Here is an 18,688-nt window from a genome sequence, read left to right on the forward strand (position 1 = left end):
CTGGTAAATATCAGTTTTGATTCAAGCTCATATCTTCTGATTCTAAGGCCAGTGTCTATTCTACAAAGTTTTGGTGAAATGTAGCTGAACTCATCATCATAGTCTTAGAGCTTAATGGGGCCTTAGAGTATCTAGAACAATTCTCTCATTTTACAGATGAGGAAACTGCCTCAGAGTTGTTAAAGGACTTGACCAGGTCATACAAGTAGCAGGGCTAGGATTTGAACTTGTGTCCTCTGGCTCCCAGACCTGGATTCAAATCTCAGCTTGCCCTCTTCTTAGCTGTGTGAACATAAACAAGTGACTTAACCTCTCTCTGGGCCTTAGGTTGACTCTCTTAAGTCTTAACTATTGAGTTGTAGGTAGATATTCTCATTGGTAGATGGAGTTCTCACACATATCACAGATCTTTGATACATTGACATAAAGGTGGACCAAATAATAATTTATACTTTAAAAAATACCAGGAGGGAATATAGGTTTTTAAAAGGTCATTCATACTTATGAGGCTCCAGAAATAATTAGGCATCACATAAAAATATGAGTTAACTGGGACAAAGGAAGTCTCCCAAATGGAATCTAGATATTCCTAAATATGGCAAGGCTCTCATCCACTCCAGAATATTTGTAGCCTTTTAGGGGAATCAGGAACCACCAGTATTGTACACTATTACTTAATAGAACAGAGAAACCAAAGATGGGGGTACCTACAAAGAATACAAGAATGCAGTCATTGATTAGCTAGAATTTTTTAAAATGTTATATTGACAACTTTTAAATATATATCATACATATATATAAATATAAATTATATATATGTAAATATAACCCAGTCACCTCCCAATGACTGTCCCATTCCAATAGAGTCCTCTCTTTTAACAGAGCAAAACAAATCAGCCTATTAGCCATGTTCGACAAAGTATTCATTCTGCCCTTAGAGTTTACCATGTCTCTGTCAAGAGGTGGGAGGCGTGTTTTGTTCAGTCACCTGAAGTCACAATTGGTCCCTGCATGGATTAGCCTTCTGAAGCTTTTCAGTGTTGTTTTCCTTTACATGACTGTGATCATGATTTAATGTGTTCTCTTGGTTATGCTTGCTTTGCACTGTATCAGTTTGTATAAGTCTTCCCAAGTTTCTCTCAATCTTTCATATGCATCATTTCTTACTTCTCAGTAATGTTGTGTTACATTCATCTACCAAGATTAGTATTGCCATTCTCCAACTGATGGTCACCCACTTTCCTTCAACATCTTTGACACTACCCAAAATACTGCTATAAATATTTTTGTATTTTGGGGGCCATTCCCAGAGGTCTTTGACCTTTTTGGAGTATCTGCCGTGTAATGTATAAGATTAGCAGGTTTTCAGAGTAGCTAGTAGTACCATAAAAAGTTAAAAAACAAAACAAAACATAGCCTACGTGACATTTTAGCAACAGTAAGCTTCTTTAGGTAGAAATGACATTGCTAATGTTTTCTCTTTCTCTTTTTCTTTTTTTTATTTGCCCAGCACAGCTAAATGGCCCTTTAATTGATTTTAGAGTTAATTAAAATTTTCTAAATTAATTTGAAACTAATTAAAAATCAATTACATTTATTTAGAATAAATCAAAACATATCTCCTGTTTTTTCAATGGCAGATGCCTTTTGACATAATATGCAGAAAAAATGTCCCAATCATAATGCAGTTGCTTGCAGGAAACAAATGTTTCCTTTCCTTGGCTGGTCCTAATCACAGAATCATAGCTTTAGAGCTGGAAAGGACCTTAAAGGACATTGAGCCCAACTCCTTCATTTTAAATATGAGGAAACTGAGGTACGGAGAGGTTAAGTGATTAACTCAGGGTAATCTAGCTAATTAGTTTCTGAGGTGGAATTTGAACCCAGGTCTTCCTGACTCATATATTCTAATAAAAATACATCCTAAGTCCAACACCCTATGGACTACAATGCTTACTGTGGGTGTTGAGGACCTTGTCACAAAGGCTTTTGCCAGGCCTGCAAACATTCCACCTCACTCCAACACTAACTCTGTAAAAAATAGCCAAATATTCTGTGATGCTTGGTGAACATCTTCTCTATGCATAGGTCTTTACTGAGGCCAGTAGGGGTAAAGTGGGGCAGGGTGAGTGTGGATAAACAAAATGGTTGAATCATTTCATAACTCCACCAACAATGCATTAGTGTTCCAATTTTCCCACATCTTCTCCAACATTTATCACACAGCAAATAAGTGAGGTCGGATTTGAACTCAGGTCCTCCTGACTCCAGGGCTGGTACTCTATCCACTGCGCCACCTACCTGCCCCTAGGCCTCATTTCTTTAGCTGCAAAATGATGATGTGGGACTAGAGGGCTTCCAGAGCACCTTTTAGCTCTAAATCTATGATGTCAAGGCTGAATACTTTACAATTATCTGCTGAGGGCCATAGATTTTTATCTTAATATAAACAAGAAAGGGCATGATTTGAGGAGAGCTGAGAGGTGCACATGCAATGAAAAATATTTTTTTCTGATGACTCAACATTCCCATCAATGTTATTTTTAAGGGCTTTCTTAAATGGATCCACAGGTGTTCGTATCAATTGAACTCAGCTTGTTCACTTTTTCGATAAACCCATGAGCACCCATTGTCCCCTAGCAGGGAACAAAGTTCTGAAGGACTGGGGCCCAGGGATATCTATGTTGTAATGGTGAGGAGTGAAAGGAGGTGGTTGGGAAAAGTTGTTTGGTCTCTTGGCCCCAATGATGCACTGTGGTAGATGAGACTTGGGAAAGCAGAGAGGTACTGGGCTGGAGGCAGAATGAAGGACAGCTAAAACAGAATGAGAGTTCACCCAAAACAGGTACCTAAAACAGACTTTTGCCTATAATTTTGCATAGAATTGGTTCCGCCCTCCTACCGACTTATTTCCACTAAAAACAGAGAAAGTACCCATTTACAAATAAATACAAGGATATATTCAGGTCTCTTATTTTTCCCCAATCCTATTTCCAGTACTAAGAAATTGTTTGGGGTGGTGTATTTATGCATACATTTATACATATATATGTGTATATAAACATATGTATATGATACACTGGATTTGGATGTCAGTCAATAAGCATTTATTAAGCATCTACTATGTGTCACTTCCTGCACAAGAAGAGGGAGAAGGAGTTAGGGAAACTGGGTTTGAGTTATGACTCTACATTAGCTGTGTATCCTTGGGAGAATCTCTTTACCTCTCTAGCCCTCAGCGTCCTCATCTGTAAAAGGAGGGAGTTGAACATAATGATTACCAAGGACCTTTGCTATGGTAAAATTCTGTGACTCTAGGTAGGTGCCTTCCATATACATGCTATTTATGCTGTCCCTTCAATAGTTATATTCTCTGAGTTATACTGTCACAGATTTTGAATTAGGAGTAACCTTAGAGATTGAGTCTAACATCTTTAATTTACAGATAAGGAGTGAGGCCCACTGAGGTTGTTACATGTTTGAGGTTAAACAGGACAAGGATTTGAAGCCAGGTCCTTTTAACTATAAATCGAGTACACCATACTGTCTCACTCCAAGGTAGCCTTGGTAGTTAGTGATACCTTCTCCATCCTTGCCACTGCCAGCTAAGGAGAGTAATGCATGACTAGGAGATGATAAATTTCATTTGTGTCTCTAACAGTCATCACCAAGGTCTTTGCGAAGAATGGACAGCCCGGTTTTGGATATTACAGGAAGAGTGTTGCCATGGAAACTCTCTTCAACGTCAGAGAAAGTCCCTTTCTTGTTTGACACCCACCTTTATGCCAACCCTTTTCATAGCAAACATATATGGTAGTGGGGAGAGGCAGAGGAAGAGGGGTTCTATTAGCCTTAATTACCATGGAAAGGACTGTCAGTAAAAATTTGCTATCCCTAAGGAATGCTGCATAGCCTAAACTACTTCTACAGAAGGGGAGGACCAGTCAGAGCCTATTCAGGATTGCTTAGACATGTGCATTTGTAACTCTTCTGCCCCCAATACGAATCCTAAGAAAGTTACCTGACTCTTGACCAACATAGCTGCCCAGTATCATTTATCTTGTATTATTGACTTAGAATGTATTCTGCTAATGACCCATTCCCTTCTTTTCACTAAGGTGAGAAAAGTCCCAGAAAAGAATTGCTGTCCACTGTGAAATTAATAGATACTAGTGAAATCAAGCACCTACTAGGTAGAGAAAAAATCTTAATCTTAGATAGTGTAAATAATTGCATAGTAGAAGTTTGGTGTGATTCCCCATTGCTCTACTACATTAAATCCAATGTTATGACCTCACCCGCCTATTTCCTCTACAGTTGCAAATGGCCACCCAGCCACACTTGCTCATTCTCTGTCCTCTGGTCCACGTCCTTGCTTAAATTTTCTGCCCAATGTGCCATGGGACTTTCTTGAATTTTCTTGACATTACAGGGATACCAATGGGCCATTCAAGATGCTCATTAGTTATTCTACAATCTCAACATGTGACCAGGAATTTTTTTCAATCATATACTTCTTGGATAATATTCTTAATGATTCTTCTTCTGCATGATTTCATGCATACCAAGAAACAAAAAAAATCCATTAAATAAGGTTCGATCTACTGAATGAATTTTGTCAAATCAAAAGCATGTTAGAAAACATTTAATTCCTCTCTTTTCATATTTGCTTTTGTTTGGGTATGGATCTTACCCTTCCCCCAAAATTTCTATTTTATTTTATAGTTGGTTATCTTTGTATGTCTTCTGTCCACTTTCAGATTATAAACTTCTTGAAGGTAGATATTATCTTACTTTAATATCTTCCCCCAACCTACCACAGCACTTTCAATCAATCAGTCAACAAGTATTAAGTGTTTACTATGTGCCAGGTGATGCAGTATACTGTAGATAGAAGTATAAACAGTGAAATAATCCCTGTTTACTAAGAGCTTATATTCTAATAGGGTTGACAAGTATGTAGAAAAATATATACAGCACAAATAATATTGTTAATAAATACAAATGTATATAAAGTAGTTAAATACAAGGTAATTTGGGAAGGAGTGTACTAGAGCTTAGGGGAATCAAGAAAGGCTTCATGCAGAAGATGGTACCTTAGTTGTGTCTTAAAGGATAGTGTATTCCAGGCATGTGGGATCCACAGAGCAAAGAAGGGAGTGTCATGATTGAAGAACACAGAGAAGGCCAGTTTGGCTGGATTGCCTAGTTTGGGAGGGGGAGGAATGAAAAATAGACTGGGGCCAGGTTTATTGGGCATTTAAGTACCTTGAATATGGGCAATAAGAAATGTTCATTAGGTGAATAATAAAAATGGTTGAAACAGGTGAAAATATCTGTTATTTAAGCAATCAAATTTTCTTTTCCCAATTTAAATTTCCTGAGGGTTTCTCTCGAGGGATTTATGTCAACCTGGCATCCAGTCTGTGGTCAGAGAATCAGGCTAAATGTCTTCAGTGAAGTCTCTGATTTCATAAAATCTCCCCTCAGACACATTTTGTGGTATTTGTGAGACCAGAATCCTGTGCTGGTCATCTTGATCTAAGAGTCTGGAAAAGGCTATTAGTGAACAAAGTATCCATTGGAGTGGAAAGTAGGTTAAATCTGCTTAAAACAACTTAGATGTCATGAGAAATGTATCCCTCAATATTTGAGTCAACATATTTGTTTGCTTTCCAAGAGGGGGCAGCTGGTGAGTTTCAACAAACATTGGGCAATGGGTCCTGGCTAATGGCCAACACAAACAGTGAGTGCTTTGAATTGGCAAATGGGTTCCTAGTGTCTGTGGAGGGCTCTCTGAAAACTCTGCCTTGTGTGTGAAAATGGAATGAAAATACCACATGACCTGCAGATGTGACCTCCCTCCTGAATTTCCTAAGCTTCTCTCTATTTTCTGAGAAAGTGGCATATTTAAAGGCATTGGCTATTTCTTTCCTTTCCCTCCTCCTCCCTTCATAATGTCACTTCTTAGGCTGATTATAGTTTCTAAATAAACCTTAATGAAAAATGCGTTGCCTCTTGTAATGACCAGCGGCATTTGCCTCAGCGTGCCTACCATGTACAAGGAACTGCGCATCTATCTGTCTTTTATAACAATTAGGTATTACAGGAACATGATGATTTAGGATTGGAAGGGACCCTTGAACCATCTAGTCTGCTCCTCTCATTTTACAAATGAGGAAACTGAGGTCAAGAGAGGTTAAGTAACTTAACCAAAATCATACAAAGGAGAGCATGGCAAAGCCACGATTCAAACCCAGGGCCTCTGGTTCCAAATCTAGCATTCATTTCCATGGCAACAGCATGCTACATTAACCTGACTCAAAGTCATAAGGAGGTATTTATTATTCCTTTTTTTTTTGAGAATACGAAAACATCACTATTCCAAAAATCCATGATTTCATCAGTGTGAGTATTCCCTTTACTAAAGCAAATCACAGTTCTTCGTGGCCTAGTACAGGAGTTTCATGAGTTTCTGTGTCAGAAGTACTAATCTTCGGCCTTCTGTCAGGGGAAGAGGCTCTCCAATGATTATTCAGTGATGAAGATAAATATACTGGGTCTCTATGTACTGGAAACCTTTTCAACTTAGTGGGACCTATTAAAGATTGTGCATCACCAGTAAAGCTTTTGAGAACCCACAGACTCCTCCAAGCCATGTTGAGGCATCACAGGAGGACTTTTGTGAAGGTTTGGAGGGCAAGTGATTTTAAATGTTTAGTCTCCTATAGATAAAGTATTCCTTAGACCTGACTTCTTGCTATTCCTAAAACATGATTCATCCATGTGTCATTAATTCTGATTTAAAAAAAGAAGAACCAATGCATCATTGATTTAGAGTCAGAAGGGACCTCAGAGGTGATCTACCTTAACCTTCTCATTTTATGCATAAGAAAAGTGAATCCCAGAGAAGTTGTGACTTCCTTGAGGTTGCACAACTTTTCTCTCTTCACCTCCTAAAAGGTATGTGAATTACTGAGTTCACAGACATGGAATTTTAGGGATGGAAAGAAACTTAGAGATCAGCTACTGTAAAACTCTCATTTGGCAAGATGAGGAAACTGAGGCCAAGAGAGTTTGGAGCAGTGGAACCAGTTCACACATAAAGAGTCTAGTTTTTACAAAATCAATCACACTTGGCATTTGGATAGTGCTGTGATTATTTTTTTCAAAGTGGTTTCTTATACATTGTCTCAGCTGGTCCGCATAACACTACATATCAATATATACACAAGGAAACTGTCTCAGAGATTAAGTGACCTGTTTAAAATCACACAGCTAGTTAATTAAGCCAGGGTTAGAACTTGGGCTCAAGGATTTCTAGACTGTTCCACTAGTCTACACAAAATTTACCCAAAGTCAGGAGCTGATAGAACCAGCTGGGTGGGCAGAGGGAGAAAGCCCGTAGCCTTTCATTTCCTATTCCCCACTTCCCCAGAATAAGTGCAAAGAAAGAGCAAAGATCAATAAGAATAAAGAAACAACAAGTCTTTTAAGGAAGAGCTGAAGAAGAGAGAAGCAGGTGGTAGGTTGGCACACATCCAAATTGTGTTCCTAAAAATTGTTGCCAACCTTTCAAGGCATCACACGTCTTTCCTGGTCCTTCTCTTCTTTATCTTCCTGGTTCCCCTTCTCTTAACCGAGACCCTGTTGATTTGGGAATTGCTTAGACTCCACCTCTTTAAGACCAGAGGTTCCCTGAGTGAGGAGATGCTCAGTGTTCAATGTGGTGCTCTGAATTCGAGCTACTCATTGCATTTCCAAATGATGGGCAATGAGAACTAAAAACAAAATCAGTTTAAAATCAAAGCATAAGTAAATTTTAGTTGAATATCTATTATATGCAGGGTACCAAGGTTAAGTATATGAAAACAAATAACATACTCCTTGCTTCCAAAGAGCTTACAATCTAGTTGGGGGAGTAAAACCGGTACAAAGTTAATTAAGATCTAAACTCAAGTTCAAAACGATTGTAGAACTATCTCATACTGATTAAGCATCAAATGAGCTATACAGACAATGAAACTATAGGAACTCAGTGTCCTGACACAAAGGGCACCCAATTCATATACTAAAACAGCCACATCTGAACTCAACCAAAGATTGGAGGCATTCACAGCCACAATATATGTGAAACCACCCCTATCGGAGTCCATGATTGAAATGACTAACACTCTAGAGCTGATTTCAGCTGCTGTGCAATAGAAAACCTTGGATAATTTGACTAAAAACTCTTGAACAAAAACATCACAAGCACTAATAACCAAATGAATAAATAGATGGATGAATAAATAAATGAATAAAAAATAAATTGATTATTAAATGAATGAATAAATAAGTGACAAGAAAGAGGGAGGAAGAAGTGATCCTGATCTCCTTTTTGTTCCCCGCCCCATCTCCAGCCATCAAGGAGCAAGCCCTACTCACCTTTTGGGATCCAGATGCTGAGCTCTTGAGTGAAGTGTGCTTGAAGGAACCACTCATTCTCCTTAAGGAGCCAGTGAGCTTTCCTCCCTTCCCCTTTTTAGTTCCCATGTCCTCTACTCCAGACAAAGCATCTCCTCACCTGGAGAACCTCTGGTCTCACTCAGAAACTCAGAGGTAGAATCTGAGAAAGCCCCAGCTCAATAGGGTTCAGGTCAAGGGATACATGAGGGGAAAAAGCAAAGTCCTAAAGCATAGGATCCCTGCCAGAATGGGTATCCTGGAGGAGGCAGACTGGACCACCAGCAGCACTAGGCAATGTGCTGATTGTAATGGTTGCAATTCCCCTGCTCCCCAACTCCCCTCCCTACTTGAAAGCTCTCCCCCATGACCCTATCCCCTTCCTTCTCCACAGCATTTATAATCAGGCTTAATGCACTGCAAGCTCCTGCAAGCCATGGTTTTTAGTGGATGGAGATTTAACAAATGGCAATGGAAGGTAAATCTACTTTGAGAAAGCAGTGGCCCCAAAAGGTTTTGATTCAGGCAAAACACAGGGTCATCAAATGGATATGATTTGGGTATCAAATGGAAATGATCTGTGTATCAAGAGAAAGATATATCCAGAGGGCAGATGGGTTTCCAACAGCCAGGGAGACTTGTCTATCACCCCATGCCAGAGCTGGAAGGAACTTTAGAATCTAAGCACAACCCCATCTCCTATAGATAAGGAAACAGACTAAGGGAGAAGTGACCTGCTTATTCAACTATTGCCAAGTCCTAGTCGATCAGGACTACAATGCAGGTTTCTTGACCTACAGTCTGGTGATCTTCCTTGTGCCTCATGTTGACATGCCCAGTGTGTGATTTTTTTGTTTGTTTCTGTGCTTTGATTGGACTTGATATTTGGCTTTAGAGTGAGAGTGCCTGGGTTCAAATCCTACCTGTGATGCTTACTTGGTGTGTGATCTTGGGTGAGTCACTCCCATGAAGCTCACTTTCATCATCTGTTAAAAAGGGTTGGAATAGATGACCTCCAGTGTCCCTTCCAGTTCTAGCCAATGAGGTAGAGAGAAACCTCTAAAATGAAGATCAGAATCTTCTTCACAACTTACAATCTTAGGACAAGTTTTTTTTTTAACCTAGGGTTAAAATATCCCCAAAGGACCCACAGATAGATTTTAGGGACATTTGTGGAAAAAAAATGTGAAATGTGAAAAAAAGCACATTGGGATTCCTCTCCAACTCTAACCGCTCAACGAAATCAAGAATTTTCTTCAATTATGAATAAATGGTAGTAGCATCTACCTCATAGAGTTGAAGTGAGATAATATTTGTAAAGCATTTAATATGGTGCCTGGTACATCATAAGTGCTTAATAAATGCATTTTTTTTCTTTCTCCCTCCCTTCACAGGGTCATACAACCAGTGCTGATGTCAGAGGTGGGATTTGACCCCACATTGAGGTCCACTGTGCTACTCAGTACATAATTACTTTGGGAAAACTACATTTCTCCACTCCCAAATGCAAGGCACTGGGCTGGGTGCAGGGGATATACAAATAGGTTTCTTAGCCTATTTTGTACCAGGGACCCCTTTGACAATCTGGTGAAGCCAATGGACCCCCTCCCATAATAATCTTTGTTGCCCACATTCATAATTGAAGAAAATGCTTAATTTCATTGAGAAGTTAGAGTTGGAGGGGAATCCCAATGTAATGTGCACAATGGGAAATACATGAGGTGATAGGGAACATTGCCAGGCTTGTAAGGTTGCTGAAAACAGTCACAGAAAGCAGAGAGGGATGGACCATCCCTTGGACCACCCTCATCCCTGTCACAGCACTGGAAAGACTGCATAAAAGGAGTCTTAGGAACCTCTTCTCATTTCTAAACTTGGAACAATTCTTGCCCATGTGGGTCAGTTGGCAATAAATTATTCATTACCTTGTAGCATCTCATGTTTTTGTATTGATTCAAATTCAACCAACATTTATCAAGCCCCTACTCCAATAAATTACAGTTTTGCATTAGAGGAAGGGTTTCTCACACCTGGAGTTCCTCACATTAACCCACTCACAGTTCTGGACCAAAAAAAAAAAAAAAAAAACAAAAAACCAAAACACTGGGCTGGCTGCTGGGGATATAAATAAAACCCTTATGTCAAAGAATGTCTCATGACTCAAATGATCTGGATACACTATGGGATTTTATGATTTCTTGGTTCTTAGCCCATACCCAATAAACCTGGGGAAATGTATACATAGTGGCCTCCAGTATACTGACTCGGATTTCCCACTTGCATTTATACAGGTCATAATATTGCAGGGAACAAAAGACTTGCTAATAGTAGAAAAACAAAAATCCTGTTACTCCTAATATGTATGTAAAACCTCCAAGGTATTTAGAATCTCAAATATGAGGCCTCATCCCCACTAAGTCCTCAAAATTCTTCTTTTTTTTTATGAGGCAATTGGGGTTAAGTCACACTGCTACTGTATCAAGTGTCGGAGGTCGGATTTGAACTCGGGTCCTCCTGACTCCAAGGCCAGAGCTCTATCCACTGCACCATCTAGCTGCCCCCTAAGTCCTCAAAATTGAAGTGACTGAGTAGCGGAGCATTTTTTAATATTTTCTCTCTCTCTCCTGTCTCTCTGTCCTTCTCTTCCTTTTTCTGTCTGTCTCTGTCTGCTCCTGTCCCTCTTGATCTCCTTCTCTTTTCTGAGGCCCCAGCTTCTAGATTCACCTCATGGTAACCCCAAATCCATCACCTATTTATCAGCTAGGCCATCAGTTTCTCAGGCAAGGGATGTCATCTTCCTATGCCAACTACCCTTTGCAAAATGAGAGTCAATCCTTCCGTAGTCTCCCTCTTTTCCTTGGTTGCCATTGCTCTAATGCAAAGATCCTTTCTTCCCTTTATTTTCTTCAGTTTCAACACAAACTCAAAAGACAATGACTTGGAAACATCCACAAGCAAAGTCTCAATGAAAAAAGGCAGATTGGACACAAGTCCAACAAGAATTCCTGGAAAAGCCAAAGAAAGAGATTTTTTTAAAAGAGGAAAAAAAGATTTTAAAAATAAAATCAATTATGAAGGGGAAATTAGGAAAAGAAATGAGAATAATCATAGAAAATTATGAAAAGAGATTTAACAGTGTGGTAAAAGAGGTACAAAATCTCACTGAAGAAAAGAACTTCTTAAAAAGCATAATTGGACAAAATGGTAAAATTACAAAACTTCACTAATTGCCTATCATTGCTTATAAATAAAACATGCTTTATTTCCCCCAGTTATTTATCCCCAGCAATGGAAGAAAGAGGAAGAAAGGTATGATAATTTTCTTAGCAGTCACTATGTAAACAAAGATAAAAAATTATGTAGTTTTTACCCTAAAGGAGTTTACAATCTAGTCAGGCAGGTGGATGAAACATATGACAAATAACTGGAATATGTTAGAATATAATTAAATTCACTAGAGTTTCTTTAAATCTTTCTTTATTCCTTAAGTTCTTACTCACATCTCAACTCTAATTAGATCATTAGAGAGCTCTGGAATTTGGCTGTAATTTTCCTGAGAGTTTTCATTTTTGGATCTCTTTGAGGAGATGATCAGTGAATTTTTCAATTTCTATTGTGCCCTCTGGTTCTAAGATAATGGGGCAGTTTTTCTTGATAATTTCTTGAAATAGGATGTCTAGGCTCTTTTTTTTTTAATCATGGCTTTCAGATAGTTCTTGAATTATCTTGAATAATTCTTGAATTATCTCTCCTCAATCTATTTGCCAGGTTAGTTGTTCTTCGGATGAGATATTTCACATTTTCTTCTATATTTTGATTCTTTGGACATTGTTTTATTGTTTCTTGATGTCTCATGGAGTCATTAAATTTTGCTTAACAAATTCTAATTTTTAGGGAATTATTTTCTTCAATGAGATTTTGTACTTCTTTTACCATTTTGTCCAATTATGCTTTTTAAGGAGTTCTTTTCTTCAGTGAGATTTTGTATCTCTTTTACCAAGCTGTTAACTCTCTTTTCATAATTTTCTCTGATTACTCTCATTTCTTTTCTCAATTTCGCCGCCATAATTAATTTTATTTTTAAAATCTTTTTTCCCTCTTTTAAAAAAATCTCTTTCTTTGGCTCTTCCAGGAATTCTTGCTGGGCTTGTGCTTTTTTTCATTGAGACTTTGTTTGTGGATGTTTCCAAGTCATTGTCTTTTGAGTTTGTGTCTTGAGCTTCATTGTCATTATGGTAGCTTTTAATCACAAATTCTTTTTGTGGTTGTTGTCTGCTCATTTTTCCAGCCTAATTTTTCACAGAGTGAACCTTATTTTAGAGTTGAGTTCTACTTAACTGGGGTGGGAGGTGGTCACTATCCCAAGCTTCAGGCTTTTCTGCCTTACTGTTTTCATAGCTGGTTCTGGGGGTCTGTAACTTTTCAGTGCTTCCAAGTGGATGTGATCCAAGGACAGGTGTGCTCACTGCTCTCATGGTCTATGCTCAGGTCCTTACTCAGGTAGGAGCCCTGCTCCCTTGCAACCACTAGTGCTAGCACTCTTTTCCACCCTGGAACCACAACCAACAACTAGGGCCCCTGCTCTCTCTCTGCCCTAGAACTGCATTCAGGGCCCCTCCTCTACTGGGACCACAAGCACTCCTCTCCACCCTGGAACTGTGACTTGGAACTGGGTAATGGGCAGTGGACTTGCCAAACATTGTTCTATCCTGCACCTAATGTGAATACAAGGGTCCCCTGTAATCTCTTTCTGACCAGGTGTCCAATCCCCTTAAGATTTCCCAAAATGCTGCTGCTGCTGCAGTCTCCAAGACCCACTGCTGGTGTTGCCGGTCTGCTACACTCGGGGCTAGCTTTCACCTCAGTGTCATGGACCTTTCCTTCCTACATTCTAAGTTGTCTAGGACTGGAGAAATGTCTCACCTCAATCTTTTGTTGGTTATGCTGCTCTGGAATTAGATTTGATGCATTATGTTAAAGTTGTTTGGAGGGGAACATTGAGAAAGTTTGGCTGGAATGCTCCTTCTACCATTTAGACTCTGCTCCTCAGCTTGCCATGATTCTGGAAGAAAACATTAAACCTTTTAGGTACAATTTTTTTTGGTGGGCCAGGCAATGAGGTGAAGTGATTTGCCCAGGGTCACACATCTAGTAAGTGTCAAGTGTCTGAGGCCAGATTTGACCTCCTGACTCTAGGACCGATGCTCTGTCCACTGCCCCACTTAGGTGCTCTCCCCCCTCCCCCCCCCCACCGCAAGGCACAATTTGAAAGAACTCATTGAGCAACCTGAATTGCAATTGTTGTACTTTAGTTCTCTTATGATTGAGTACTTAAGCTTCTGCCTCAAATCAGAAGATGCAAAGCATCTGATCAACCATATATACTTAATGTCAAAATCCACAGAATTTCCCCAGCCAGCCCCTCATCATGTTCCAAATCGAGACCTGTTTTTTTTTTTAACCAAATACATTGTCTGAGGACCAGCCTAGCCTAGTTTATAGAAGTTCATAATCAGGTTGGCCATAGGGTGATGACTTTTGGAAGGACAATAGAATTTCTCATAGACCACCTACTAAGTAATAAAGCAATTGTTGTTTGTGTTGGAGGAGGGAATATCCACATTAGTGAAATCATGGATAATTGAGGCATTGAAATACTGAAATATGGTTGACAAATTAAAGGCTGTGCTTAAATTGGAAAGGACTCTAGAAACATTTGAAACCAGTGAAAATATTTTGTTTAAACCACTTGTGGAAGCTACTGCTTATAATACTCAAGAACCAATAAACAAGTACAATTGACTTTTTTTCTCCTTCTGGCAAATGGTGGGTGACAACACCATCTTGTTACCCATAGATTTGATCCCTTCATTTTCCCCTCCCCAAACACAAAGATCTCCAGAAAAGTAAGGGTATCTTAGAAAATAGAATGCAGTTTACATAGGTTGTAGGTTCCTGACACACTGATAAGAAGAAAGACAGAGCATGCCACTACAACATCTCCAAACTAATAACACTATCATCATTTCCTACTGAATTTTAACCAATGAAAAGTACCACAATGAGGTCCCCAAAACAACCCCAGGAAGAAAACTCTTTTTCTTCTTACCCAATGGGAAAATATATGGTAGCCAAAGGCAACACTGGTTAGAACAGAAAGTTATTTACAAACTCTGGTGTAGAAAAAAAAAACCCAATAGAAGAGGATGGTAGAAAGTTACAAGCAGTAATATCTTACAAAACAGAGAAAACCTATGGAAGGAAAATCAGGTTTGAAGAAGGTTTGGGATGAGAAGCAACTAAGCCGTATCATTCCAAGAGCATTTATTTATTTTAAAATAAGTTTTATTTATGACTTTTCTTTTTATATCACAGATATTTCTACTTATACTACCATACCCCTGAAATTGAATTCTTCCTTGTGTCAAAGAAAAACAGTTAGCAAAGACAACCAATACAGTGACCACATTCTATCCCTTTAAGTCCCTAAACATCTCTTCTGAGAGGATAGAGATCTGTCTCATTATTTGCTGTCAGGACCAAAATTAACTACTACAATTTCTCATGTTTCAAATTCCTTTTTTGTGTTCTTTTAATTATATTATTTGTCATTGCATATATTGAGGGCAGGGATTTGTCTTTTGCCTTTTTCTGTATCCTCATCATTTAGCACAGTAACTGGCGTATGTGCTTATTATTGTTTGTTGATTAATTTGATTGATGGTTCTGCTTATTTAACTATTTATCATTTCATACCAATATTCCCATATTTCTCCAAATTCCTCATATTTGTCATTTCTTGCTGCACAATAATATTTTGCCATGTTTATATCCTGTAGTTTCTCCAGCTATCCTTCAATCTACAGGCTCACAATTTCTTCTAGTGCTGCTATGAATATTTTTATCTATTATTAGATTTTCTTTAATGCAGTGGAAAATACACAAGGTTTTGAGCCAGAGGACATAGGTTCAAATCCCATCACTGAAACTTACTACCTGTTTTACTTTGGGCGAATTGTTTAATCTCTCTGGGCCTTAGTTTCCTCATCTGTAAAATGAGGGACCAGATTACCCCTAAGACTCTTTCCAGCTTTAAATCTATGAGCCTACAAGCATTTAAATGTGAAATGGAAGAGATACAAACTATAGTGTGTAGTTGGAAGGGTATCCCATTGAATTCCAACCCATTAGTGCAGATACCTTGGACACACACAACAAATGGAAAATACACTAGTCTCATAATTGAACAGGAAGGAATAGAACAGGTTGGATTGCTTTTAGGAAATTGTTTAGCACTTTCAATGATCCCAGGATGCTTCCTGAAATAAAAACTCACCTTTTCAATATCCTTCTGGTGATGCTCTATGGCCATGAATCACGAAACTTCACAATTTCTGAAGAATCGAAATTGCAGTGACCCAAAGGGTAATTGAGAGCTATGTGATGGATGTAAACAGGCTGCAGCATATCACTGACAATGACATGGGCACAATAAGTGGTATGAACCCATCCAGTTAAGGCTCTAACTTTGCAATTTGATACTTGTATGACTTTGGGCTAATCACTTAATTTCTCTGAGCTTCAGTTGCATCTGTAAAATGAGCAGGTTGTATTAGATGACCTCCTGAGTCTCTCTCAGCTCTAAATCTATGATCCTAAGATCCAGAAAATGAAATGATTGAAAAACATGGTTGGCCAATCATGGAGGGAGAGCAAGGGGGTAACAGATGGATGGTTTAAATGCTATATTTGTATATTCACAATGTAAAAAGCCGTAGAGGAAGAGCCCTAGCATGATTGGTGGTTTTGTCAATGGAGAATTTATGGGTTCGTGGACAAAAGTCACACAAGTTGACAAAGCATGGGTGGATCATAGATTTTGAACTAGAAGGAAGCTCAGAGGTCTAATCCAAATCTCTCATTTTACAGATAAAGAAACCAAGGCCTAGGGAGGCAAGATGATTTGCCCAAGTTTGTACAAGTAGTGACAGAGGAAGGACTGGAGCTCAAATCCTCCTACACCAAAGATAATACTTTTCCCACCGTAACATGCTGTCTTTCTGTAGTGTTGGAGGTAGGAGCTTCATCAATGAGATAATGGATCCTATGATGTACTGAAACTGAAGAAGTCAGTACCTGAGCTTCTACTGGGAAAGTATTGAGAGTCTATCTTTCCAGTTTTGATAACTGGATAGTTCAGGAAGAAATCTTGAGTGGCATTCAGAAGTGCCTTCAAAAATACAATAAAATTTTGTAGCTTTATAGGGCATTTTTATAACCTGGAAATTTAGAAAATGGGACCGGTGAAGTAATGAAATCAGAACCAAAGACTTGGAAGGGAGCTACAAATCTCTGCCTCTGTCTTTACCTCTGTCCAACTTTGAACTGAAATTATCAAGTGTCTAAGCATATGTTGATTTAATTTGGAGGTTTTATATCTTCTTCATGGAGTTTCTTTATCGCTGCTTTCTCTGAGAAGATGTTGGTGTATACATTTTCATTATTTTAATGGAAGTCTTTTGCACATGTTTATCATTAGCTCTGAAATATGAGTTCTCCAAGTGCCCCATTAAATGATATTTCTAGTTACCTTTGGGTGCATGATAAAACCAACTCCTCCAACTTCTTAGTTTGCCTCTTCATGGAAGACTTGCTAGCCATCCTTCCATTTAGTTGTAACTTCTCCTTGTCTTCTGGTTTCATTTACAGCAGGAATGTTGAAAGTATTATGATTCAGTTCCTCCAATGTCTACTTGTTGGTCATTGGGCAACAAGGATGTCTCATTTAGAGTAACAGCTAAGTGAATGTTTTGTGCATTTTGAGAGCTGTGTGATTCTTAGCACCCTCCGCTCCCTTTCAAACCATTCTACCCCAATCTTTTTAGAAGGGAAGGGTGCTTCACAGGGCCAGTGGATATCTTGAGCTGCTTTTGTTTTGTGGGTTGTCGTGACTCAAGAATTCATCAGCAAGTGTCAGTTTGCTGCCATGGGCCTTTTGTGTACTTAGCAAGACTCATCCTTAGAAAACAAACAGAGCTGCACTTGAAACAATAGCAGAACATGTCAGAGGAATCTCTAGAATAGATTTGAATAACTCAGATTATTTCCACAAATGCCATGATAGGGTAATGAAATAGGATTTTTTTGTCTTTCTTACATCCTACAAGATGAAATATTCCCCTTTGTAACTTCTACTGAATGACTCAGTTTCTCCCCTTGAACTACATAGATCATAACCAAACTTTCTTTCAGATAACAGTTTCTCATTCATTTTTTAGGTTAAAAATTCTTAGTTCTTTCACCTGCTCCTTATATCACATTTTTTTTATTTGCCTTACCATTTTGGTTATTATCATCCGGATGCACTCCAGGTTGTAATGTTCCTCAAAAAATATAGTACCCAGAACTGAGCACAACACTCTAGGTATGGTCTGATCAGAGCAGAATACAATAAGACTATTACTGTCTTTATTCTAGACACTGTACTTACCGAAAAATGTTATGCCATCTTCATAGATGAGCCATCCTTGGCAAAAACGTAGTTAACAATGGACGTATTTTATCTCTTTGAATGAATGAAAGATGTTCTTTCTCTCTTTTTCTCTGCAACCAGTGCAGTGTTGATCCCCAGTGGGTCAGGGATTGAAGGGGCAACTTTTAATCATTATGAGTAAGGTAGATCCTGCTTATTCCTAATTAGTCATGTGTACTGGATTGAGGAGGTGACTTTCTATTATGAATAAGGTTGAGACTTCTTGATTCAAAACTAATTTCTGGGGCAGCTAGGTAGCGGAGTGGATAGATCACCGGCCCTGAAGTCAGGAGGACCCGAGTTCAAATCCATCCGCAGACCGAATACTTGGCACTTAACTAGCTGTGTGACCCTGGGCAAGTCATTTAACCCCGATTGCCTAAATATATATATATATATATATATATACATACACATATATATAGTATTCAGAACTGAGCACAACACTCTAGGTATGGTCTGGTCAGAGCAGAATACAGTTAAGACTATTACTGCCTTTATTCTAGATATTGTACTTACAGAAAAATGTTATACCATCTTCATAGATGAGCCATCCTTGGCAAAACATAGTCAATAATGGACATATTTTATCACTTTGAATGAATGAAAGATGTTCTTTCTCTCTTTTTTCTCTGCAACCAGTGCAGGGTTGATCCCCAGTGGGTCAGGGATTGAAGGGGCAACTTTTAATTATTATAAGTAAGGTAGATC

The 18,688-nt window shown here is 38.7% G+C and overlaps 1 protein-coding gene across 1 annotated transcript in view; it reads right to left on the bottom strand.

Annotated features, from left to right (window-relative positions):
* The window catches only part of TRPM1 (transient receptor potential cation channel subfamily M member 1), a 167,339-nt gene extending 158,804 nt beyond the window's left edge, over positions 1-8,535 (bottom strand). Inside the window, exon 1 of the mRNA XM_027851493.1 lies at positions 8,428-8,535. Within this exon, the coding sequence (XP_027707294.1) occupies positions 8,428-8,535 (108 nt within the window). The remainder of the gene's footprint in view (positions 1-8,427) is intronic.
* Positions 8,536-18,688: the final 10,153 nt, after the last annotated feature.

This window comes from Vombatus ursinus, unplaced genomic scaffold (assembly GCF_900497805.2).
Source record: "Vombatus ursinus unplaced genomic scaffold, bare-nosed wombat genome assembly UNPS02009205.1, whole genome shotgun sequence".
Taxonomy (NCBI): Eukaryota; Metazoa; Chordata; class Mammalia; order Diprotodontia; family Vombatidae; genus Vombatus; species Vombatus ursinus.